Consider the following 26,994-nt stretch of genomic DNA (forward strand, 5'->3'; position numbering starts at 1 on the left):
AATACCTGACAAATAGAAATACAGATACTTCATCTAGAAATGCCCATTAATGTTGTCTGTCTTCTACTTTGTCTCAAGGTTTGTGTAATACTTATTTTCCACAGAACTGACTACACTACTTTTCCTAGTGAATGTCTTTTAAAACATGTGGGGTGTTTATTTATGGATTTGGGTTAGGGATTATGTTCATTAGCTCTAATTAAGGCATTACTTCAAGACACAACTTTTTTTCTCTCCTTGATTGTAAGGGATGCTCTGGTTGTGTTCGTGACTGTGTAGCTCTAATTTTGGCCTTAGAGTTCTCTGTTAATGAGGATGTCAGCCCTTAAGCCTGAATGTGTATAGATGAGCAAGTTCAGAGGGTTAAGCATATTAAAGCAAGGGTACAGGACTCATATTAATCTGCTGCAAGTGGGAATTAGTGGAGACTTTACCTGGAGCAGCAGTCTTAAAGATGGGATAATTCTTAGCCCGAGGACAGAGTTGTGAACGTAGTATAGTAATTACTTTGCTCATGTCAGAATTAAACTTAGTTGAAGTTTGCTCAGTTGTAATACAACATTAGACTTGAAAAACTTCCTAGCCATTTCAGGTAAGAATTTATGAAGCTGTATCTGTTAATTTTCCAAGTAAGAAGTCTGATTTCAGGGATGACTTGGAGTTATGTTAATAATGGAAAAAATGCAGCATATGAATTTTGTTACTTAAAATAACTACTGTTTAATGAACTTCATACCTTGAGCCTTCCAGGCATAGAAGACTAGATAGTTTGATAACCTTCAGTATGTGACAAAACCTCTGCTAGGAGTTGGTTGTTGTATAAGCCCAGTCTTGTCTACCCTGTATATGCTAGGGTACTGCAGATGTGCAATTGGAAGCTCAAAATATGGTTAGAAATTGTATTTTCTGAACGATCAAATGAGGTATTTCTTCAATGTAGTGTTCACACAAAAGAGTTACTTTGGTTGTTTTACTGTTTGCATGGATCTGTCCAGTGTATACTTGATTATTGTGGCTTAAACAATTTATGTCCTGTTTTAAGGAAACTTTAGCTGTGTGTACTGGCTTATCTTAACATGGTAGACCAAAATGAATCCTGTGGCTTTGTGTGAACCTAAAGAAATAACTTCTTCATAGTTGGGTTCAGCATACCAAGTAATTCAATTTAAGAACTCACACAGCATTATGGCACGTAAGTAGTTTGCACCATGCCAATACTTAAGACCTCCAGTTGCTAAATTTCACAAGAAGCTTAAAATACATTACTCGTATTACTTTTCAGTATAGGCAACTGATAGTGTTGCTACAGGAATTCTGTTTGGTTGCCGGTTGGAGAGGAGGCCATCCATGCAATTATTCATAGGAGAGAATGTGGTATATAACCATGCTTCTTTATTAGGATGTGGTTAATTCCATGAAAAAAGTTTGAAAAATCCATGATTAGGCTGGTATTAACTTTCGTAGAGACTTCACTTGTGATCCTGGTTACTCAGTATTTAAGGCTGCTGATAATAACAGACTATGAATTAGACCTTGGCAGAAAGTAGAAATGTTTTTGTGAGAAGAGTTTTGGATCTTGAAGAGTATATTATGAAAAAGAGCAGTAGGTGTCAAGCAATTTGCTGCATTAGTGAGCCAGTGCTCAGCACTAGGTAACCTTCCCAAGGTAATGCTTCAGGATGAGGAATACACCAGAAGTCAGTATGTTGATTTGCATTGAACAAGTAGTCCACAAGCCAGTTTCTTCTGCTATGCTTACTTAGGCCCTTACTTGCTTCTGGTAACTATGCTTCTAGTAATTATACTAATTTGTTCAAAAAGTAAATTTTGACCTGTTTGATTCCTTAGTATTTAGTATTGTCAGCCAAAATTCAATTGGTTTTTAGAAAAATAAGTCCTAGAAGGAGAACCATGAGAACTATGAGTGTGCTTTTAGAAATCTTGACTATTTCTGTACATTGTCAAGAAACTTGTGGTCAGTTGTGAAACTTAATTCTTGTTCAGATTTAGCTTTACTGGAATTATAAAGCTGTATATGAATTTCAAAATATGAAGAGTAACTTGTTGAATCATCTAATAACTATATAATGTGAAAATAACTTTGACATCTGAATCTTGTGATGAGAGCTAAATTTTTCCCTTTCATGATAATGTTACTATTTTTGCAAAACTTGTATATCCACAAATAACTACCATATTATCTAATATTGAAATGCAAGAAGTGTGTCAGATAAGGAAAGTGTCAAGTGATGGTGGAGCCTTCCAGGTTTTTTTTCTTCCAAAAGGTCACTTTGTCCTGCAGAATGTTATTTCTCATTTTCCTGTGTGGCTACAAAGACAATTGCATGCATGAATGTTCAGTAATGTAAAGTGGCATTTTTTATTTTGATATGGGGGCCAGATATTGACACTGACTGTTAACACTTCCCCACTTGGCAGCCTCACCTCACTAACCTTACCCCTTCATATAAAGGTCTGCCTTATGGTTTTCACTTTTATAAGCAATAAATAATTTATTTTTCCTATTAGACTCTTAATTCTGATCTTACTGCAGTGTGTGGCATTTGTTTTACGAAGTTAGTGGGTTAACTCCAAAGTCCTGCTGAAATACAAGTTTAGGAAATTGATTTTTACTTCCCTTTTCACTCCCTTTTGTTTCAACAGTCCTTAATTAACAGCCTGGATAGTGTTCCTTGCCTTAAACTTCAGGTAGTGTGTAGGAGTGAGTGTTTAATGGATACTGTGTATCCATTAAAATGAGCGAATTTTATTTAGCTTCTGAGGTCTGTCTAAAGGTAAAAACCCTTACAAGGTCTGTATATGCAGAACAGCTGAAACTTTAGTTTCTCACTAGCTAAATGATGGTGTAAAAGTCATGTTAACTTGCACCATTTGTTACTTTAGTAGTGATAAATGAGTTTGAGAGAACTTAATTTTTTGACCACTGACCTTTTCAGTTTTGCAGTTTATGCCAACAGCAAACTTAAGAACAAACAGACCCCTCACTTTTAGCTAAACATGGCCATTAGTCAGCATATTTGGGACAAAAGGTCTGTTTAAGATAACTGTAAAATGCATTGTAATTTCTATACATATTAGCTATTTGTCATAACTTTAAAGTGGAGATAGTTGAAGTTAAGCTTCTTCTGATGTTGGCTGTTAATCACTAAAATGATACTTTACTACTGATTACTTTTTTAATTAAGCCCATGTATTAGCTATAAAGCCACTTGAGTGCATTGTAAATAAAATGCTGTAATAATGAAGTGCTTTAATTACACTCCCTAAAGTATGCATAGTTCTCAGTAATTTTTTTATTTAAATTCTTAACATGTTCCTTTTTTCTGAGAAGTGGTTTGAATCGCTGTAAAGATGGAGATTCAGCCTTTAAAGGCATTTCAGCAAATTCCATGGCTGTTCTCTAGTTAGTGAGTTTTCACAGCATTTGCAGCAAGCTAATTGCTTCTGCTAATAAATAATCTAAAATCGATGCTGACAGCAGTTAATTGGCACAGAGACTTTATTCTGTAAAGCACTTGGCTAACGACCTTCCTTAAATTAATAGCATTAAGTGCTATGAGGAAATAAATCTAAGGAATTGCCTGTCATTCGCTTGTCATGTCTAATAACTTCCAATAATGATGGCTGATAGATTTTTGTACATTCCATTATTGAAGTTGGTGCATGTAATTATTCTCCTCATTATATGTAAACAATTAGCAATATTTGGTGTTTCCTTGCAATAAAGCTGTTAAATACAAGTAGCCCATTAGTTAAGAAAGTATTTTTGAAAGCAAAATTTCATTTCTGTTGAATACAGAAAATCTGCAGGTATCTGAACTTGCTTGAACAAGGGTTCATTGGACTGAGCTTCACCTTTTGGTAACATTGATAAGTTGCTTGTAAGTGGGAGGATATGAGGGGAAAATACTTTGAAGAATTCTGTATTGATGTGTGAAACCTTTTGTTTCCAGCTTGAGGAAGTAATGGAGAAGGAAACTTACAAGACTGCTAAATTAATCCTTGAAAGGTTTGATCCGGGATCAAGTGCAAAGGTGAGACTCTTGGTATTGATAGTGATTTAATATGAAAGATACTATGGAGCCAAACAGTTGGATAATGTTATTTATAATTAATTGGCAGGAGGCTGAACTGCCATCTGCTGGAACATCTGCAACCCCAAGACCTGGACAAGGTAATTGCCCTGTAAAACAGCTGCTCTTTAGCATAGACACTCATCTTTCATAGCCATTTCCACTTCAGAAGTCTCTCTGTGATAAAACTTGTAGATCAGTTGACCTTTATTTAGGGTTAATAGACTGTTTATTAGACTATGCCCATTACTGTTCTGTATTTTTCAGATCTATTACTAAAGTCTGATGCTTTTCTAGACAGCAGGATCATAGAACCATAGCATGGTTTGGGTTGGAAGGAACCTTAAAGATCACCTAGTTCCAACCCCCCATGCCTGCCATGGGCAGGGATGCCTTCCACTAGACCAGATTGCTCAAAGCACCTTCCAGCCTGACCTTGAACAATCTTCCAGGGATGGGGCGTTCATGGCTTCTCTGGGTAGCCTGTTCCAGTGCCTCATCGCCCTCACAGTAGAGAATTTATTCCTTATGTCTAATCAAATCTACTGTCTTTCCGTTTAAAGCCATTACCCCATGTCCTGTCACTCCATGCCCTTGTAAAAGGCCTCTCTCCAGCTTTCTTGCAGTTCCCCTTGAAGTACTGGAAGGCTGCAGTACGGTCTCCCTGGAGCCTTCTCTTCTGCAGGCCAAACAACCCCAGCTCTCTCAGCCTGTCTTCATAGAGAGGGGCTCCAGCCCTCTGATCATCTTTGTGGCCCCCCTCTGGACTCGCTCTGGTGTTTAACAGTGCTTGATGATAAAGTAGCCAGAAAATTAATTTCTTGTGGCACGCTTGAAATTTTTCTACAATACTAAGGTGCTTTCAAATCTTATGTAATGTTCATTGACTTAGCTTTTCAATTCTGTTCCTACTTCTGGCTAGTTAGAGCATTCCTAATACAATGCTTAAAATACTTTTATATGGTGGATGGAGAGATTCCACAAAGGTAGGGCAGAAACTGGATATTTTGTAGGTGCAAAGAATGGACAGTTCTTTACCAGTTTGATGTTCCATTTAAAGATGCTATTGAAAAAAATAAAAGTAATAGAAAAAACTTGCATGTGTTTCAAGAAAGTGGTGTTTTTATATTGCGCACACAGGTTTCAAGACTGAAAAGATATTTTTCCCCCACTCTCCCAGTAGAATGCTTGTATTAAAAATATGGACTATAAATTAAAAATTATATGCAGAAAAACTACTGTAAGTTTTTTGTAAAGCTGAGTATAATATGCTGTAGTTAAACTAAAAATGCTAGTATTAACACAGTATAATAAAGGCTACCTTGTTTTACAATGCTGAAGGTACCTACAAAGCTCTGTTGCAAAGAGTGAGTATTAGTTTGTTGTTATAACCAATTTAGACCTTTAGGAGCTGGTGCTCAAATTAAACTGCACTGTCTGATGTGCATAATTTCACATAAAATAGATTAGTGCTTCAGAGCGTGTATTGGAACTGTCAACTTTGTGTCAAATTCATGTGAGTGACCAAACTTTTATTTGTCTTTTTGTTCTTGGAGTGCTGGTTTGGATGTGTGCAGAGCATGGATTTATTAACAAAGGTGTTCATAAGCTGCGTGGTCAAATCCACAGTTTTCTTCTTTTTGTGTAGTTTCAAATGGCCATAAAAATATTTTTAAACCACCTTTTCTTGTTGACGTTGACAGTGGGTAGTTGCAGTGCAGTATGTTAGCAGTAAAGCTTTTTTATCTCTTCCTGGGCACAACAGCTTTTTCTGAAGTTTGCTCCTTACCTGTCTCTCCCATCATTCTGTTTCTGCAGTATTCATAGATTTTTAAGGCTGAAGGGCCATTCTGACACTCTCTTTTGTTTTCTCAGCTCACGGGTGGTTGCCAAGAATTTTCCGTCATACCTGTTTAGATAGTCTTTTTTTTAAACTCTTCCTGTTCATCGTTCTCTTTTGAGATATGTTAGCAATCATTCCAGAAGCAGGGTGACAGATCTGGTTGTAGAATGCAAGTAATGGTGACCAGGGGATGAAACTGCCTAGAAATGTGTGTTTCTATATAGAGATATAGAGATAACTAGCTGTAAATTAAATAGACAATGAGAAGTCTTTAGTCACCTTGGCTTTATTAAGATATATCACCAGCATTTTTGAAGCTCCCAAGGAGTTACACAGCGGTTCTCTTCCCCGCTGCCCAGCCTGTTTAAGTAGTGATGGTGACAAGTGAGTTGCTCAGTCTCTGTTAGTTAACAAGTCTTGTGTATGTTTGGGTTTACAAAACACAGTGCACGTGCTTTTGGTATAGGGTTCTACGTTAGTCAAAAGCAGGTTAGTTGGATCCAGCCTGTGGAGTGTTGTGTTGATTTTTGATTTGACTGTTAATAGAAAGGCTATAAAGGACAGATTCTGAGAGAATTAGAAGTATTTCTGAGAGCCAGCCGCTATAGGCTGTGGTCTGTATTAATAAGTGGTATAATAGGAGTAGATCTGTACAGTGAAAGAGTTGTTGCTGAGGCATTTGCCTACACTGTATGTGTTTAGGGGATTTTACTTAGGGCTAGCTGTAAACTGGTTCCATGTTTAGTTTCATTTGAGAAGAATGTAAGTGCTGTTCTCTGAGATGTTGTGGTGTAAACCAGAGACCTCTTAAGTGAGGACACAACCGAGAGAATGTAAAGTACACCTCTGATTCAAACATCATTCAGCTTCTTTGGGTGCATCCACATTAAAGTAAGCAATTTACTTTATCCTGAATAAAAGTGCAATTTAGCTTTGGAAAGGATTTTGGAAAATAAATTTTGTAAGCTATCACAGCTTAGTTGGATTCAATGATCTTAAGGATCTTTTCCAACCTAAATGATTCTATGATTCTATATAATTTTGTTCATATACAGCAAAACTTCCTTTCCTCTCATTTTTCCAATTTTTGAATTAGAATTCCAACATTGAACTTGGAATTAGTGGTGATTTTTATCCATGTGAAAGTGGATATGCAAACTATTATATTTTGTAGACGCAGTATGGTTCAGGAGGGACACTCTGTTTGCCTTTAGCTTGTGAAATTGTGGAGACTTATTTTTTAAATAACCTGTTCTTGGTACATGCGGTAATAATTTCAGTTTTTCGCTATTAAAAATCTACTAGCTTATTGCTAATATCTGCCCAAACCAAATACTAGCTTCTGTTCTGTGCAGTATATAACTTATTGTAACTAGATGACACCTTAATGTGGTTGTGGTGTAATTTGGTGTATGTGGTAGAGTTACAGTGATTTGGAATGATAAAATATCTGTGAACAAGTTAATATTAAAACAAGTTAATATTAAAGCTTCCTTGATCTTCCCTTTGCTCACTTTGGATGCAAACTAGCCAGGCAGCAGAACTCATTATCTTGAGCTCTGTAATTGACCCTTTTTGAAGAGAGGGTAAATAATGACCAATGTGTAATCAGATTGGACAGTGTTGCGTATGAGGCAGCTGATGAAAGGTTAGTTGGTATGGTTTTGGCTTACCAGTTGAAAAGGAAATTTGTACGTCATACTAATTAGTACAAAGACTTCTTCAGCATTGTATAATAGTTGGTTCTTAGAAAAAACAACTGGTAGTGCCCCAATTTGCATACTTAATTTAGCTTGCTCTGCAGGTTTTGTGATTTTGACACATGCTTCTTAAATAATTGTAGTTTTAACAGATGATTCAAATGAATCTTCAGTTTGGAATATGAAAGCACCTATAAATCCAGAAGGAAAGGAGTTTGAAAAAACAAGTGTGCAATTTCATCTACTCAGAAATGTTTTGAGGGATAGAGTTGATAAGCGTATAGTACTTTGACCCTATGAAAAAAATAGGGTAAGTATATATTGGCAGTGGAATATTTATCAGCAATATCCTTTTGTTGATACCTGCTCCATTTGTTGTGCTAATACAACTGTTAGCAGGGCTGTATTGTAAATGAGATCACTCTATGACCTGAATTAAAAATACTGCAATAACAGATGGTTGCAGGCTGCGGGATGGGTACAGGCATGAGGAGGAAGAAAGTAAATTCTCAGTTGGTCTTTGCCTCTAAAGCCAACAAGTTATGTGAACTATATATTGACCTGCTTTGTGCTTTTTAGCTCTTTAAAAATGATGTATTCTTCTCTACAAAAATCAAGGAGTTTTGAAATAAGGGAGAAATAAAAGAGTTTTGATTGTAAACATGAAAAATACAGCTGCCTCGCCACTGGTGATATCTTAATATTCTTTAAGAGATCATACTGAATCATCAGTTGTGAGTAGTGGCCATGTTAAGTAATGTCTGCTTATGTATCTGTGTTGTTCAGTGCTGGTAACTGCAGAATTTGAACTCTAGTCCAAAGAAGAATAAAAGTTCTAATTTTAAGTCCTTTGTCTTCATACAGTTGGTTTGCAGATGCACAAAAATCATTCAAGGAAGAAAAAACTTGGGAAAACTGCAAAATGTTATTAAAACTACATAAGCAGTAGTGTATTACTGTTGAGATCAGACAGACATGTTACTTGGTTAACTTGTGGAACTTAAGTTACGGAAACCTGAACTTTGGAAGAGGCTCGTTATTAACACATTGCATCTCAACATAAGGCAATTTGAGAAGTATGTAGATAATACCCAGTTACTGCAGGAGAATATTAGGGCTGTTATTGTCGAAGTGGATAGCAGGTTTAAAAGGAATTAGAGGAGTTCATGGGCAACAGGGTCTATATGTGATATTAAAATGATTGTGCAGGATTGTACTCTCTAATGTCCCTGACTATGTGTTTATGGATCTGGGGGTGGCATCAGAGATGTGGGCAAAAGAAATCAGAGTTTTGAGTGTTGACATTAACATCTACAGCCACTCCAAGAGTTGATACGCTGGGGTGGATGGGCTATTGGTCTCTGCAAGGAGAGCGTTTCTCATCTTCTCATAATGTAAATTCTTCTAGTAACTTTTCTTACTTGGGGAGCAGCAGAGCCTTGGCAAGCTCACTTAAATATGAAATAAGAATAGAGTGAAAGTCAAGTGAACTTCTAAGTGGAGGGTGGGGGGAAAGCCTTGTGAAAAACCTGATACCATTTTGTGGGACCTAGCAATGAGTCTTGCGTTCTTACCTCTGTAATGAGACTAAAACCTACTGAAGCACATCTTCTTAATACTAACTGTAAAGTACTTGAGTTCATCATCTTTGTAGGAGCAAAAATATGGGGAAAGAGTCGTTAAAGTGGAAGTAACTTTCTAAAGGAGGCTTGCCAAAAATGACCTTTCAGAAAGAACAGGCAAAAGGGGCAAAGCTCTTGCAGCTGGCATGAAAATTGCTTAGGAATAGTGTATTATGGGCTCAGAAGACATGTGGATGTATCGGTGACCTATTGAAACACTCAGAGCAGTTAAGCAACCAAAACTGACATGCTTAAACTATATGATATAGGAAGAAAGCCTCCAAAATGTAGAAGTAACATCCATATGTGAAAATTATAGTCATGGTCTTTGACATTTTTATATGTAAAACCATAATAAAGTAGCTGTTATAATGAAAAAGAAGATCTTACCAGTGGATTAGAATGTCTTTTTATAGGTATTTAAAATGATCTTGGATCAAGTGGGTCTAGGCTTCATATTTGTCACTCATTTTTTGAAGATCTGTGGAGCTAGAAGAGTTGAGAAATTGCATACCTTTTAGCTTGATTTTTTTTTTGAAACATAGCAGACTGAAAACTTACACAAACTTGAACATATAGATAAATAGATCATAGGGCAGAGTCAATATATTGTTTATAGATGAGTCATGCCTGTCAAATGGCATGGAGGGGATAATGCAATTACTCTAGTGTAGTTAGACTTGCAAGGTCTGTCAGAAAAAGCTTTCAAAGAAATGTCAATGGTGAAGTTCATCATAAATGAATTATTGACTAAAATAAAACTTTCAACAGAGGAACAATTCTCAAAATAGAAGTAAGTCATCAAGGAAAGTTTAATGGAACTTCTGCAATTGCCTCACCAATTTATCCTGGTTTCCAGATTCTGGACAGTTTAAACAGTGAGGGGACGAAGTTTAATTGCTAAAACAAAGTTAAAATTCGAAATCTTTTTAGTCATTGGGTAATCTAACTAGGAGGATAAAGTTGTATGAAGTAATGTGGTCACGCACATGAGGGGGAGAACTAGTAATTTGTTCTGCTCTGTAGGAAACTGAACTACGTGGATTTTTACTAAGACTGTGCAGTTGTAGTCGGTGTACCTGATGACACCAAAGAGTCATTTTTTCTTTCTTGTGTATATTAATCCTATTTATCTGTACATAAAAGTAGGCAAGAACATAAGCTATGTATGTTGCAATTTCTTGGCACTAGATGTTGATGATTTTCCAACAGAACTTTTGTTTGACTAAGTACTCCAGTGATAGCAACTCTGTTTTTAGCTAGTGTAAGCAAATTAGCGCACTCCCTGCCTTCTCTGGCTCATACAGAAGCTTAGTGTAGTAGTGGTGTACTTTCAGGTGCAGGGATCATTCCTTCAGACTTTAACACACCCATCTTATCTCCCCATGGCTGGTTGCCAGTGGACCTGTAAATTGCCTGCTAAAGATTTAAACTCTTCCAGCCTGAGACAACGTCAGCAGGAAAAATCTTTCTAATCTTGAAACCTAGGGAGATGAATTTAAAGTCCAATTCTAATGTTAAATTCCATTTGTTGTGAAGGCAGACCGGCAAGCTTGTTCAAACTAATAGGGGTGCTAGACTCTAACTCTAGGTTGCTATAGCCTTAGGTGTAGGCGTTGTTGGGGTGTACCTTTTAGAGACTAAGCTGTCACTTTGTAACCATGTTAATGTCTGCAGCCCTAAGGCAAGGGTTACATTTCAATTTCCTTTCTTGAAATCGTGTATTTCAAAGGCTCCCTAGAGGTGGTTGGGTATAGATGGGATGAGGAATGGATGACGGTGTCTGCTGTTCATGAGCACAGTTTCTGTCTTGTTTGGGGAACAAACTAGTGTATATAAATATACCGGAACTTGAGGTTTGTATGAATAATATAATATCCAAACCTTAATATATTAATGGGATCATAATCCCATTGGTTAAGGAGAACTCTGGCTTCAGGTAAGAACAACAGAGGAAACTTAAGTCTTTCATAATAGTGATTTAATAGTAACTAATAGCAGAGTGAGAAGAGGTAAAAGTAAGGACATGTTCCAGCAGAGCCCATTTTTGGCTTCACGACAACACAAGCACATGGCTTATTGTAGGACTGCTGAAAAAAGGTGAATGAAACTGTGATCTTAATGAAGCATTATGTTTTCTTCTGGCTTTAGAATTTATTTATCCAATCTGAGAATTTTCTAATAACTGGGTGCTTGGTCTGGATGTTTTATACGTTGACTGAATAGTTTTTGGTCCTGTGAAAAGTTAAATACTTGGAAGCATGTTTAAACCATAGAGTAAAAACAGTGGTCAGTTCTGCCTGTACATTGTGGTTTGAATCTAGTTGTTCATATCTCCAGCATTCTGCCTTGGAGAACTGAATGGCAAGGTAGGTATCTGTTAATTTTCTTCTAGAAGAGTTTTGCCCTAAGTATCTAACAGTTAATGGTTATTGCTATTAAAATACAGTATTCTGTGTGGGATTTATTTCAATGACACGAATTCAGTCAGCCCTGTAGCTGGTGATCTTTAGTTATAGACCTTTCTGGTTTTATTTGACTCTGTAATTTGCTGATCAGAGTAAAGATATTAATGTACATTTACTAATCTCTTGCTTATAATGCTAGATATTAAGTTCGGTATGCATGTGTTCTTGTCAGAAATTCGTCAGAGGACCACAGCTCAAAGAAATGCTTCTACACCCCTGCCTGTAACTTCCAAACAAGGCTCTCCAAAAACACTGGTTCCAGCATCTCCTGTTCTGCAAAGAGACACGTCAGCTCTGAGCGGACCCCCAGAAAGAACTGCTGTACCATCCTTGCAGTCAAATGTTTTACCAAGACGCCCTGGATCCCCTGCTACTCCAGTGCCTGGAATGGGTAAACAGAGCACTTAATGTTATTTAGAGTTTATATTGTTTTCTCTGGTTACCAATAAAATAGGCCATTTTCAGACAGTACGGAAATGGCATTTCATTTGCAAATAGCAGAGCAGTTATCTGATTAAGCAGGAGTTCCATATTCAATTAGCCATAACTCTTTACAGCTGGCACCTTTTGATGCTGAAACCTATTGCCTGAGCTCATTTAACTGTTATGGCTTCTTTGTTTAAATGGCAATAAAACTTTGCAGTATTCTGTAGTCAACAATATAGCATACCTTTTTATGTTCTTGGTTTAGAAGAGCTCTACACTTATATAAATCAGGTACAGAGGAGAACACTTTCAGAATACATTCATGTTTCTCACTAAACCCTGCACATATTTTTTTAACATGCATCTTGACATTTACTTAAATTTTTACTCTAGGAGGTATAGTCATGCAATCTGTACTCATAGATTACAGTGTAAAATACCAAATATACCAGAAAAGTTGTCTAAGCTGTAGCTGAATTCTTCTCTAAAATTGTATTGTTATTTTGGTACGAATCAAAAGTTTAGCAACAGGTTGAAATCTGGTAGAAATGAGTACTCCTTAAAATTTGGTTTCATATCCTGAAAATGCTTTTTCTTTGATTTTTGGATTAGTGTTCAGATGGCATGGACTTTATTAAATAGAACATGAACTAAATTCCAATAGAAGGAACAGCATAATTTGAGAGTATTGGGTGGGAAGCATTGTTCTTATTCTCCTCATGGATGGTGAAGCTGTGTGTGGGTTAGTGCCGGGCCTTTCATTTGTTGCAGGATGTTTGGCAGGTTGGATCACAAGGTGAGAAAGGAGATGAAGTGCTGTCTTGAAAATAGAAAGGATGCAACTTGCCAAGAATCTTCTGAGCACCACTGTAATGTGGAGTAGCTCTTTGCTCTTCATACCGTGATCAAGAATATTTTTTGCTACCCAGTGTTCCTGATTTTTAACTTAAAGTTACTGAAGTATTACAAACTCTGTGTCTTTGCTTAATTTCCATGATACAATCTACGTACATATTGACACCCAGTCTGTTAACAGAAGGTGATGGGCAGCAGAATGTTAAAATGCCTCTTTGTATGGCCTAGTGTAGTGGAGTAAACTTGTCATGAAAAGTTTTGATCTCTTGTGCCTCTGTGGAATCCATTAAGCCTTGTTTTCTTTGTTAGTAGTTGTTTACCTGTATTATGAAACTGCTAAATTTGTTTTTATCCCTGAAGTGAACTGTATAGGCAAATTATCAGTAAGTTTTGATTATCTTGAGGTATTAGAAATAAGCTCCTTGCACCAGGAAACTGGTCATTTGGTTACAAACAATGTTTACTGAAACCTGCTTACTGAAAATTCTTTAATGAATTTAAAATCACACGCTCCTCCTTGTTTAAGAAGCTGGCTATATAATATAATACTAGCTATATGATAGTTTTAATCCTAGGGGAAGGTTCAGGCATATTGAATTAGCTGGATGAAATTCAGCCTTTACTGCAGAAATGGTTTAGAGGAAGAAGGAAAAGAATTAATGGACTTCCATGAAAGGACAGTTGCCAAGCCTGTTAATTAAAATACTCAATGTAGCTTTCATGATAATGCTTTCTAGGCATTTTTTTTCCTACTGGTAACTGGTATTCTGACCAGTTATATTATTTTGTCATAGATAGCAATGGAAGCCACTGCAATTGTCATTTAATGTGGAAGCCCTGTTTTCTGTTGAATTTCACCAAACTTTTCAGGCATATAAAATCTCAGTCATGTAGCTGTAGTGAAAAGTATGTGAATTCAATATCTGTAAGATGATATCATTGCATCTAAGTTTGTGCATAGCTTGCAACAAATATGAATAACCTTAATTATCTCTACTTTGGAGAAGATTAATAATTCATTTTCATTATACTATATTTTGTAGAGTAGAATCAATTTAACGTGTATTACCACAGAGCTCCCATATGTTTGAAAATTAATAACCAGCAGGTACTTGAGGGTTTGCCAAGCTTTGCAGAAATGACCAGTCTTTCTACAATGATTGCTTTTGATGTTTATATTAATTACTGGTGTCCATAACAGCATGAGAACTAAGATGGTTGGTTGGAGTTATTAGTAGGCAGGTAATTAAAGGTGTTCTTGGAGTGTGTTGCAACGTTTCATTCTGGGTAAATACTTAATTTTTACCTTGTTTATTGACTTCTGAAAACTTTTCATGTATCTGTGATACACAGATGAAGGAAATTTTGTTTTTGAATATGGGGATTAATGTATGTTTCAGTCTTGACCATGTATTCGCAAAATTATTCTATAGAGTTTTAATTTTATTGCAGATTATATCTTGAGATATTGATGTCACATCTGTGTTGGACTTGTCCATTCATTTTTTTTAACGGAAGTATTGGGTTTTTCATAATTCTCGTGAAGCTTTAGGAAGTGCATTTTGCCTGAACTCTTCTTTGGACAGCTTTTTTTGGAGTCTATAAATCGAAGCATTAGGTCCCATTTATGTTGCACTGAATTTGTTCTGCCTTGCTGCTGTGAGGGTTTTCTCAGTCTGGGTTTCCTGCCTGTTGACAGAATACGTAGTAACTTGGGAATGCATTCACTGATTGAGATCTGAATTAAATTCTCTTGTTTGTGAAAATGAGGGTTATTTTAAAAAAAACATTTGTGTTGAGTGTTACAGTGTTTTGTGCTTGTTGAAGAGTTGTAAATTGCAGTATTTTCTGATCAAATTTTATTGTGCTTGTAAAGATTAGGACAATCTGTTTAGGTCAGTTATTCAGTATTGATGAGAGTTGTTATAAAAGGCTGTGCTGATAGAAGTATTGCAAGCTTACTGGCAAGATTAGTCTCATTCTGTGTACAACTTAGGACACTGCTGAGAATCTTTGGTTCCTACAATGTTTTTGACACTTGCTACAGAGGGTGGAGGTTAGCTGTACATGGCATTCAGCTTGAGGTTTAGCACAGCATAGCACATTCTGCTAAAAGTTACTTTTTCCTTTGTTGCTCGGGTCTGTGAAGATTGAAAGGTGGAAGGCTTGAGATGGTAACTCCTAGCAGTTACACTTACTGCTGTATTGGAACTTAAAGCCCATCTTTGATCTGTTTATCAAATAGTACCACTTGCAGTGTTGTCTTTGCCTGTGTCTGGTCTACTGAAAAGGTACATGTTACCTTCGGTGTGTATGTTTATGAAAGAGTATTGGTTGTGTTGGAAGCTATCACTGCATGTCCTGGTGCTGTCCCCAGCTAAGTAGCTGCAGGAAAGCTAAACTTGTCTTCTGAGAAGCTTGAAGTGTGCTGCTTTTTCCATGGTATTTTTCAATTAAATTCCTTCTGAATGAATTCAGCTTGCTAACAAACTCTACTCTCTTGGTAGTGCTTTTATCTAGATATTCTAAAAAATTATTTTTGCATTTCAGACAGTGGCGTTAGTTTGCCTTACCCTTTAGTGTCCTCCTTGTTTATTGGGCATTATGGGGGATTCTGTGAAACACATTTTCCCAAGGAAAATACTGGAAGCATACAGCAAATTAAAGGCTGTATCTGTGGTCACTAAAAGCCAGTCTTTTAAGCCATGCCTTCTATATAGCTGTTTTTACTGGGTATGGTGAAAATAACTATAGCAGGGGTCCTCAAACTACGGCCTGCGGGCTGGATACGGCCCCCCCAGGGTCCTCAATCCGGCTCCCGGTGTTTACAGACACCCCCCCCCGCCCCCGGGTATTGGGGGGGAAACCAAGCAGCCGCAGATGGCTGCCTACCACTTCATCTGTGCGCCGGTCCCCTGTCTAAAAAGTTTGAGGACCCCTGAGCTATAGAATAGAACTCTTTCCTGAGAAAACATTGGTCACTGTTTTGCACCTTGAGAATTTTACTTCTACAAATTAAATATACTCAGTTCTTGCATGGTTTCAGATTACCATATGCTCATCTCTGTATGAAACCTGCTAATACTAGTTGAATTTTTTCTGTCTAACCTTCTTAACTTGAGCTTGAATAGGAGTTTGCATTATTACAAGTAATTTTGTTGGGTTAAACAGTGTCTTACCTGTCACATTTCATAATCTTGTTTTCAGGTGGCTTGAAGCTGACCATTTTGTCCCAGTTCTAGAGTTCTGAGGGGACTGGTTCATTGTCCTACTCAGATGTCATTTTCTGTGACCCCACTCCTGCCCACTTAATTATCTTGTGTTCAAGACTATCTATCTGCTATCTGTTTGAAAGTACTGTAACTTAATACCTCTTGCACTTGTGTAAAATGTGTCTTGGCAAGAAGTTTCAGATGCTTAGTTAGTTGAGTGGTCATATCTGAATGATTCAGGCTTAGTTTCTTAGCAAGTTATTTTGCTCTTTATGCCCAGCATCTTCTGTTTTAAGGCTGGAAAGGAGGGTAGACATAAGAACTCAGAGCTACATAAATGGAAATGGGCAGCTTGCAGTGGTCTTGTACAATAGACCAGATGTCTGTCCGCAAAGTTTTAAAACAAGTTTGTGCCACTGGTCTACTCTTAACTGCCATGTGTGAACAGAGGTGAAAAGGTAGTACTAACTGTTGCTGTTACCTGTTTTCAATGGATGTTCTTGATGGTAGTTTGTTAAACGCATGGGATGAAAAATTGTATCTTAATAATGGCTTTCTGGCTTCTTTGACTAAACATAAATCTGAAAGTATCGAACTTTCCATTATACGTGGGATTACCAAAATGCCAAATGGCTAGGCAGGCCTAATGAGTAGACTGAATGCACACTGAGGGAATGATGATACAGTAACTACACAGGAATCAGTGGGTGCTTCTTTGGTGACCTCTTTAGTTCTACTGTTGTAATTGATTTTACAAGATTTATTGGTGTAGACTTGGTGTTGAATATGCAGTTGAGAGTATATGAAGAAAACTCAAATAAGGAATTTTTCTTTGCTTAAAAAGCATCTGTTTGTAAGTAATTATTAAATACTAATGCCTTAAGTTCTTTAGAAATTATAAATCTAATTACATATTCAAGGTGTGAAAGTAGAGTGATTTAATAAATGTATAAACTAAAGGAGCAGAAGAGGACCTTTCAACTATTGTGGGTTTAAAAATCTCACAGCTTTCCCAGTGGACTAAGTAATATATCCATGTGTATTAAGTGCAGTTATTATTATAATAGCATGCACAGGGAAATACCATATTACATACATTAATACAGTTGAAATTAAATTTGTGTCGTCTTAGGTCTCCATCCTCCAGGCCCTCCTTTAGCAAGGCCTATTCTTCCGCGAGAAAGAGGAGTTGTGGATAGAGTTATTGAATATTTGGTTGGTGATGGTCCTCAGAACAGGTAAAATGTTGTTAAGGAGACGCCCAAGCACTTAAGAGACAGGAAACTTCTTAACATTGTTTTTTTAAGCCAGCTGTGTCAAGGTCAAAAGAATTTGTCCAAAATTTTCCTAATGAACTGGCCTTTATCAGGGCTCCACTTGAAATCTTTTTGTAGGAAAAATGGTAACATTTTGGCAAAATTAGTATCTGCTTTAGATGATATTATAATGTGACACAAAAATCTGCTTGAGTGGGTGAATTATATTTTGAACTAAAAAAAATATATTTATCTTAGCAATTCAGCTTTATTACCATTATAAATGCTTTCAGGTTGCCTTCAGAACTGTCTAAACGTATCAGGGTTTCCATGTTAACCATGGTCACTTTTCACATTGACTGTATTCTAATGAAATAGAAACTTAATTTGGATGTTATTTTCTGACAATGCTGATATTAAAAATACGTTGAACTTTGACATTTAAATTGTAGCTAAGAATATTTCACTGTGCTTAAACCAACTTTAAAAACTATTGTTTAACGTACAGGTTTAGTTTGCTTTAAAGGATCATAATTTGACTGTGGAAATTGTTTTAAGAATAAATATCTAAGCTATTGGTCAATATCTAAGGTAAAATGCATCTCATTCAGTGTGTTATTATGTAGAGGTATGTAATTATATTACTTCATATTTTCTAGGTATGCCCTTATATGTCAACAATGTTTTTCGCACAATGGTATGGCTTTGAAGGAGGAGTTTGAATACATAGGTAAGAACTAATCTGTGGTAGACTCTTATTAGTTGGCTTATGTTTTATAACTAACATGCATCATACTTCATTTTGGTTGCAGTTAAATACTTAACAGACACTGTGAAATGCCACTTTATATGGGAACAGTTTTATGGTAACTTATTACTCTGTATCTTAAGATTTGCTTCAAGACTTAGAGAAATACTTTATTGCAACCTTCGGGCCAAGGATTTTATGTGTAGAAAACTATTCAGTAGAAATAAGCCTCCTCCAGTACATCCCTGAGAATTGCTACTGGCTATGAATGGTTCTCAGAAGGGTTTTATACTGAGAAACTATCTGACATTAAAGTGTGCCTCTCTTACCGGAACTTAAACAAAATTTTGCTTTGGCAAGAAGATCTTCGGGAGGTATCGGAAAAGGAGTGGGAACAAGCCCTAGGGGGCTATATGTGAATTTATGGCTGACAGTAACTTAAGACAGACACAGCTCTTTATTGAACGCAGATGTTTTATTTTGCCTCCTTTCTACCACAAGTTTAAGCTTGATGCTTAAGAAATGAGGGAATCTTGGATAAATCTTTATTTCTTTTGGTTTTGCTTAATTTTGAGTGAGTATACAGCATTGTAAGAATAAACTGAACGTTTCCTGTGGAACCGAAGATAGATAGTCTCTATGTCATCTTAGCTCAAGTTCGCAGTTCAACTGTGCAAGAAATTGCTGTTTCCCCTTTTGTCTTGATGGGGCTAAATATGCATTTAACTATTAAGTGGTGTCCAGTACATCTCCAGAACAAAACTACCTTTTCTTACTTAAGCGCCACTGGAGCAGAATGCTACTCAAAAAGCAGAGTGAGACATACCTTGCAGAATCCATAGCATCTCCTTACTCAAAAGAGTGAGGAAAGTGGCATCTGTAGGGGGTGGGAAAAAACCCCTAATAATCTGCCAGCTTAATTATTTTCTAGGAAAGAATAGAAGAACACTGTGTGGCAACATCTGGAGGTGTTGAGTTGTTTTGTTCATTGTGGTCAAATCTTTCACAGTGGTGGGCAGTACTCATAAGTGCAGCAGAGCTGCAAGCAAACAGGTTTTTAAGGAGCAAATGTATACTGAAGTTAAAAATGGAGCTATATGGAACAGCTTGCATAATTTGATAGAAGTACTCTCAGGTACAGAGTCACTTATTTAATTATCTGTTTTTAGTATTTTGGACAGTCAGAATGTACTGTAGGAATAAAGATGAAATGTGACATTAATTAGAGAGGCTACTTATTAAGTGTGCTTTTGTATAGCATTTAGGTGTGCCTACTGCTTTTTCCTGAATCCTGCAAGAAAAACTAGACCTCAGGCTCCACGACTTCCAGACTTCAGTTTTGAAAAAAAGCAATCTACAGAACTGCCATCTGAAACTCAGCCTAGAGAGATAAAGCCCCAGGAGACTCAACAGACAGAAGGTATGTGCTAACCTCATGAAGTCTGCTCTTTTTTAATGTGTAATGAAATCCCCCCCATCATGTAGTGTTCTATTGGACAAGGTTTTTGATAAGAGTAAGAACAACTGAAGAACTCAAAACACTGGAACAAGCTTCAAAGTGAGGTGGTTGATGCCCCAAGCCTGTCAATGTTTAGGAGGTATGTGGATGATGCCATTAACATGCTTTAATTTTTGGTTAGCTCTGAACTGGTCAGGCAGTTGGACTGTAGTTATCATTAGTTCCTTCCAACTGTGAAAGTCTAGTCAATTCTAACTTCATAGTGGGTGTAGTTAATATTACTTCAGTTGTTCTTGTCCCTGCTTCTAGTGTAGTTGATACTATTGTCTTCTGTCAGTCTTCTGTCCTGTACCCTAAAATTTCTTCATATTAGACCATGTCTCATGCAAATGATGGCATGACTAAACCTTTCATGGTAATGTTACTGATAACTATTTCTGTAACATACTTTTCTATCTGTTTAAGAAGGGAGTATGTTCCAAAGTGGTTAAATTTCACTGTGTTCAGCAGGTCATTTGATTGAGGTGTGTTGGAATTTTTGCCTTTGTTCCTTTTGGTGTTTTCCTCAGGGCAGGAAAATCTAGTAAAACTGCCTTGTTTAATTTCAGGGAGTTCAAAGACAAATTGTCAATTTGAATTTAACATAGTTCCTTTTGAGACATTTTATAGTCTGCAGATACAGTAGGCATCTGGTGTACAGCCAACAGGAAGATGCAGTGTTTTAAAAACCTCCAGAAACTGTAATTTCGAAGCAGAGAATCTCCAGTTAGATATGCTATTGAGTATTTAATGGGACTATGTTGGTTTAAGCAGGGATCATGGGGGAAAACTATTGAGTAGTGTACAGCCTTGAGATTCAGGCTAGAAACATGTCAGCTGTGGGAAACTGTCAGTGTGTAACACAGAGAGTGTTTCAGCTTGATTATCTTTAACAGGGAGAACAACATGGCATTGGCCTTTACTTACTGGTGTGAGATTGGTAGGGAGGTCGTATCTGACTGTAGCCATCTGTGGGTGGGGTCTGGTGCCTGTGCATTATAGGGAAAACTTAGCTGGTTTCTTTTAATGTGCTATAGGGAGCCCTTACTTTGTTAAAACTATTATTATTAACATGAAAGAAAGACTGAAATCGGATGCATGAGCTTAAGATGATGGAAATGTTATCTTTGCCCTCAAATGATCTGATCATCCTTTTGCAGAGTGGAGGGTAGGTTAGTAGCTTCTTGGCTACTTTTAAAGTTAGAAGGTTCTTAAAGGAAGGGGTTGCTGGGGTCTTCAAAACTGCTTTTTTTCCTCTCTGTGAATCAAAGGGGGAAGCCCTTAAACATGGATATTCAGCTCTGGGGAGGTGTGTGCTTCAAGGGCTGCTGAGTATTATCTCTAACTGCAGTTTCTTAGAGGTTTGGGGAGAGGAGGGTGCTAATTAAGCTGGTATTATCATTGAAGGAAGTGTTTATTGAACTATGCCTTTAATGGGTCTGAGCTGCTGAGTCAGTTTATAGATGTTGTAAAAAATGTAAAACCTTAAGAATTAGTGTGAGATTTTTGTTAGGCACTTAAGATGTAGGAGTGAAAATTCGTTAGGCACTTAAGATGTAGGAATGAAAAATAACTTATTTTCTTGAAAGCACAATTTTACCAAGTATTTAATGATAAAAATAGGATGGTTTTATAGCAGAGAATGTGATTTTACAAATTCATTTTTAACAGTGAAAATTACTTGGTTTTGGTTGGTGTGGTCTGTTACTAATGTGCTGCTTTATTTAAAAACAACAAAAGAAACAACTGTGGGGTTCATTCCCCAGTTACCTCTTCCTGCTAGGAAGAGCAGGTGAAATTTTTCAGAAGAGGCATAAGAAATGTCATAGCAAGAATATAGAGAATATCTTCACTTACAGATGTAGACAAATACTAACATCAGGAAACCAACTTCATCACAATGTTGACAACACATTCAGCTCTTACCTGTAACTCATTTAAACCATAGCTGTATAGCTCAAAGAAACTGCAAGCTAATGTGATACAGAAGTGCTATAAATATTTTTTTACCAGTCAGCTACTTTTACTAATGAGTAGAGCATGAAGCTGAATCTTTTTCAAGTTGTGTGCTCATGCAGTGACAAGCATGTTACATGCAACTCCTGTGGATAAGAGATCTGAAGAATGGTTATGGGGAGTGCTGTTGGCACTGAACCTTGAATTTTTTTAATCCTCTGGAAATACAGAGTCATCAACTGTCAATCTGATGCAAATTACAGGCACAAATGTTCCCTGTTCAGCAGAGCAACTTGGGAAATTGTAGTACCAGAATGAAGCAATATACTTCAGTTCTTTTATTACCTTTTTCTTAAGTGGCTCAATCTTGAATATTTTTCATCAAAGGGTGGTCAGTTCTCCTGTGTACTTCTGTTAAAAGTATTAATGTTTGATTCATGTTAAAGCTGACAGGAACCACTCTTAACCTCTTGATTAATTTTGCCTTGCCTATATTGGGTACAGTTATGCTGTTTTTTTATTCAGGTTTAGCATTTAGCAATGTTTTGAAGGTTGAAACAAAATTAGATTGCTTCATTGTCTTGTGGTAGATGTCTGGTGCTGATGTTTGGAGGTCTTTATTAGATGTCTTTGAACCTAAGATTTCACCACGGTGGTCAGCACTTCATGGAAACAGCTTTCTGTGTTGTCTCCAGAATTTAATGGAATTCCTTGTCCATCTTGATGAGATATTTTGTGATGACTTAATGCTTTGTCACTCTTAAGGATTCTTGGAATACAGCAACTGCTACTGTGTTTGAAAGGACTTTCATTTAAAAGGCAGATGGAGAAACTTGGTTTGTTCAACAGAAAGGTTCACAGTAATGCTGTCCTTGAGAAATAATGGTGCTTCAAGCATGTACTTATTTAATGAGTCCTACCAAAAGTAGAGCTTGGCTTTGGGCAAATGTTATAGATGGCACAGAAACTTTATCTAGGAACAAAACCGGCTGAGGACAGAGGACTGAAATAAGCCTGAGTATTTGCTCTTGTCAGACTGGTCTGAGTTTAGTGGTTGTTTGTGGTGGTGTGGTTTTTTTTTTTTTTTTTTTAGATGGGACTGGAGGCATTTTATGTTTCAGAGATTTGGCTTGCCTTTTTGCTAAATATGCTTTGTTTTCATAGGACAGCATGAACCTGCTATATTTTCTGTAAGCCATTGTTTCTTTTCAAAGATGTGAGTTTCTGCCTGCTGTGCTCTTACCTTAGTGCAGCTAGTATGCCTAGAATTCAGTGCTTTCTCAAGCAAGACATGGGTCAAGTCACCTTGAGTTTAATGACTTTGGAAGCATGTTCTTCTGGTTTAAAAATGTATTATGTTCCAGTCTATCACAGTTCAGTTTAGCTGAACAACATAGCTTCTGTTTTTGGTAGGATGTAAAGGGTAGGGGGAATCAAATGCTATTGTTGGGTGGCTTTTTCAAAGGCTTCATAATAGCCATGAACACAGACTACTGTGAAGCATGTGTTCCTTAAAGATGTTTCAGACAGGTGGCATTGTAGGAAAGTCTGCCCTGATGGGGAGCTGCAGTAATAATGAAAAGTTGGCCCAAGGGTCTTGAAAGTACAAGCAGCTATATTTTAGTGCGGTTATTTTATACCATTTCTTGTGAATTGCTGCGTAAGACATATATCTTCTACTTAAAACATAATGCTGCATCACTTAATTTTCACTGGTTATGCAGTGAAATATTCTCTGGAGCAAGAGGGGTAGCTGACTACTTACAATGTGATGTACATATGCTTTTTAAGTACTAAGCAGGAGTGTTGGGGGTGGGGTGGGTGGGGAAGGAATTGCCGTAGCCAGGAGCAGGTTTAAAGTTGAATTGATACAGCTCTTAAATTTACCTCAGGCCAGCGTAGGGCTGTGTGCTGTTGAGATCATGTATGAGTAGCTACATTCTTCAGTTAAATCATGGATTAAATACTAATCATCAAGGACACTAATTTTCTTCTGTTATCTCTTAAGTTTATGGTCAGGAACTTTCTCTTGTTAGCTGCTGCTCTTACAATGACTTAAATCATGTAATATTGAGATCAAGTTGACTTTAGGCAAGCTTTCTGTTAATCTGTGTATTTAAAATGGAATCACTGGATATGCTTAACAAAGATTGGTCATGCTTATAGTTGGAAGTAGTAGCACCGCTTACTGTGATTGCCCTGACTACTCATTTAAAGGACCTACTCTTCACTTCCTTAAAACTTCGTCAAACTTAATTATTAGACCAAAATTTTCTATGTAAGCTTGTTTTAACTGTATGTTCTGGAGTGTTTCAGGAGTTTCACGAAGTTTGATCAAGAAAAAGGTGAAAGGAAAAATCATACTAGTACCTGACAATTTTTTGTTAGAGAAGCAGTGCCTCATACCTATTAGTAGAATATAAAAATGAAACTAACATCCTTCTCCTGTGCATTTGGATGTAGACAGTTAGGACATGCACTCAGTCTGGTTTTTTCCTTTTCATTAGAAGCTTCTGTTTGCTTCTGCTAGTGGCTTATTGTCCCTGGGGCTGTCCTCAAACACACTGCAGATGCTCAGCATCCTTCTGATCAGACTGAATGAATAGTCTCTTCACCTCGATCAGACTGAGAACGGGTCACTTCTGAGTGCTGATCATCATTCAGTTGAGGACTGCAGGACTGAAATTCTGCAACTAAGTAATGGCTGGGCTGCGCTACAAATGATTTGAGAGGGCATGGAGTTTTCTTCTTTACATGCTGTACTTTTCTTTGACTTGAGCCTGAACAGCAGCTGTAATGAAGGAATGTAACTCAAGTGTAGAGGGTTTGTAGCAGGAAAAGGCACAAACTTATTCATAGAATTTGAGGCTGAAGAAAAACCACAGACAAGACAGAAAGAAAATTGACAGTTTGGAGATAAAGATTGAGCACAGGCTGGGATGGGATCAAGATGGAAATTTAAAAGTAGGAAGGGAGAGTGGGATAGTCTGGAAAGAAACCGGGAACATTATTTGCTTGGACAGAAGCGGGAGGATTGACCATCTGACAGATGACTCCAGAGAAATTTTGGAACAGGAAGCCAGGGCAGGTGTTGAGCAGCCCATGATTGAGAAAGTAGGAAAGAAAGCTGAATCAGGAGGTAGGTCAGCTGCAAACTTGATAAGATGGAAGATCAAGTCAGGAAGAAATGGAAAAGCTGGGTTGCACTGAGCAGTGTGGAGTAGAGCCTGGTACAAGCTAGATGGAGCTGTGTAGGGGAAGAAGGGTCTCGAGTGCTTGGTGACAGATAGCAGTTGTGTCAGGTCAGCTGGACCAAGGGTGTGTGCAGATACTACTCTTCTCAGTTGTGACTTGAGAAGCCAGAGCAATGATTCTAAAACTCTCAGCCAGCCTTGTGAATATCAGCCTGAAGCAGCCTGACTACGTTCAGACACCGAACATGTTTTGGTAAATATGAACAAGTAGTGTTCCTCAGGGGTTGGTATTGCCACTGGTGCTGTTCAAAATCTTTGGCGACAAGGACAGTGGGATTGAGTGCATCCTCAGCAGGTTTGCCAATGACACCAAGCTGTACGTTGCAGTTGACATGCTGGAGGGAAGGGATTGCCATCCGGAGTGACCTTGACAGGCTTGAGGCAGAGGGGCCCATGCAAACCTCATGAAGTTCAAGAAGACCCATGTGCAAGGTTCTGCATGTGAGTCAGGGCAATCCCAAGCACAAATACGGGCTGGGCAGAGAATGGGTTGAGAGCAGTGCTGAGGAGAGAGCGACTTGGGGATGTTGGTGGAAGAGAAGCTCAACGTGGCCTGGCAATGAGTGTTTGTAGCCCAGAAAGCCAGCTGAATCCTGTTTGGCATCAAAAGAAGCATGGCCAGCAGGTCAAGGGAGGTGATTCTCTCCCTCTGTTCCCCCCTCATGAGACTCCCACCTGGAGTACTTCATTCAGCTCTGGGACCTCCAATGTAAGAAGAACATGGACCTGTTGGAGCAAGTCCAGAGTAGGGCCATGGAGATGATCAAAGGACTGGAACCCCTCTCCTATGAAGGCAGGCTGAGACAGTTGGGATTGTTCGGCCTGGAGAAGAGATGGCTCCAGAGACCTCTTGCAGCGGCCTTCTAGTACCTCAAGGGGAACTACAAGAAAGCTGGAGAGGAATTTTTTACAAGGGCATGGAGTGATTGGACCAAGGGGTAATGGCTTTAAACTGAAAGAAGATAAATTTAGATTAGACATAAGGAAGAAATTCTTTACTGTGAGGGCGATGAGGCTGCCCAGAGAAGTTGTGTGGATGCCCCATCTCTGGAGAAGTGTTCAAGGCCAGGCTGGATGGAGATTTGAGCAACCTGGTCTAGTGGAAGGTGTCCCTTCCACTAGCAAGGGAATTGGAACTAGGTGATCTTTGAGGTTCCTTCCAACCCAAACCATTTTATGATTCTATGAAATTACAATTGTTTGATAAGGCTAACATTTTTGAGCTGTAACTTGGCATCACTTTTGCAAACTGTCTTTACAGTGTGCTTTAATGCTGTATAGTATTGACTAATACTCGCCAATAAATAAACTGCCATCAATAATACCATTCTACAGTACCTTGTGTCCTCTAGTGCAACACCTAGTGTTCAGTTTTTCAGTGCTTATGTCTACTTCAAAATGTGACTGTCTCTTATTTCTCATATGCTACTAAAATCCTGTTGTAAATTCTAGCTTCATCTCATTAGAGGTAGTACTTAGGATAACTATTTTTGATCTTCAAAATATGCCTATTATCAAAGAAACTACCATCCCAGATTGAGAGTAAAGATACTCCTCTGTATCCTTTCCAAGTTTCCTGTGGGAAGTCTGAGAATATGCAGTAACTAACTTTGGCTGTTTTGAAATGTTGAGAACTAGATTGTTCTAATTCTTTTTTTCTGGTTATCTGGCTCCTTGTGTTTAAAGTAGTTTCCGCCAAACAGAATGTTTGAGTGCTGTGTATGGGTTGAACTCTTACAAAAGAAGCTGTACAGTTGGTAGAACTTCCATTATCAATCATAAAGAAGCTGAATTACCATCATGTCTTATTTCTGACACTCTCACATAATGAACAAGCTTAGAAAGGTTCTGTTGAAGGTGAACATATACAAATAATGCATAGTATTTTCATAATGGGATGTAAACTATTTTCTGTAGTATTTTCCTTTTTCTTAATTTTTACATGTTTTACCTATGACCATCTTGTTAGAAAAATAAAATAAAATAGCTTTCAGCAGTTGAGTGCTTCATGCAGTAACATGCAGTGACAGATTGCAGAATGTTGGTACATTTGCTTTTTAAG

The 26,994-nt window shown here is 37.6% G+C and overlaps 1 protein-coding gene across 6 annotated transcripts in view; it reads left to right on the forward strand.

Annotated features, from left to right (window-relative positions):
- LNPK (lunapark, ER junction formation factor) overlaps nucleotides 1-26,994 on the forward strand; it is a 54,785-nt gene that overhangs the window by 16,100 nt on the left and 11,691 nt on the right. For all 6 annotated transcript variants that reach the window (XR_008823516.1, XR_008823517.1, XM_056349201.1 and 3 more), the window contains exons 7-12: nucleotides 3,975-4,055; nucleotides 4,144-4,195; nucleotides 11,900-12,118; nucleotides 17,353-17,458; nucleotides 18,136-18,206; nucleotides 19,483-19,644. Coding sequence is in view for 4 of the 6 variants with exons in the window: in XM_056349201.1 (XP_056205176.1) it covers nucleotides 3,975-4,055; nucleotides 4,144-4,195; nucleotides 11,900-12,118; nucleotides 17,353-17,458; nucleotides 18,136-18,206; nucleotides 19,483-19,644 (691 nt within the window). In the remaining 2 variants the exon portion in view is untranslated. The remainder of the gene's footprint in view (nucleotides 1-3,974; nucleotides 4,056-4,143; nucleotides 4,196-11,899; nucleotides 12,119-17,352; nucleotides 17,459-18,135; nucleotides 18,207-19,482; nucleotides 19,645-26,994) is intronic.

The sequence above is a fragment of the Falco biarmicus genome, chromosome 8 (assembly GCF_023638135.1).
Source record: "Falco biarmicus isolate bFalBia1 chromosome 8, bFalBia1.pri, whole genome shotgun sequence".
Classification (NCBI taxonomy): Eukaryota; Metazoa; Chordata; class Aves; order Falconiformes; family Falconidae; genus Falco; species Falco biarmicus.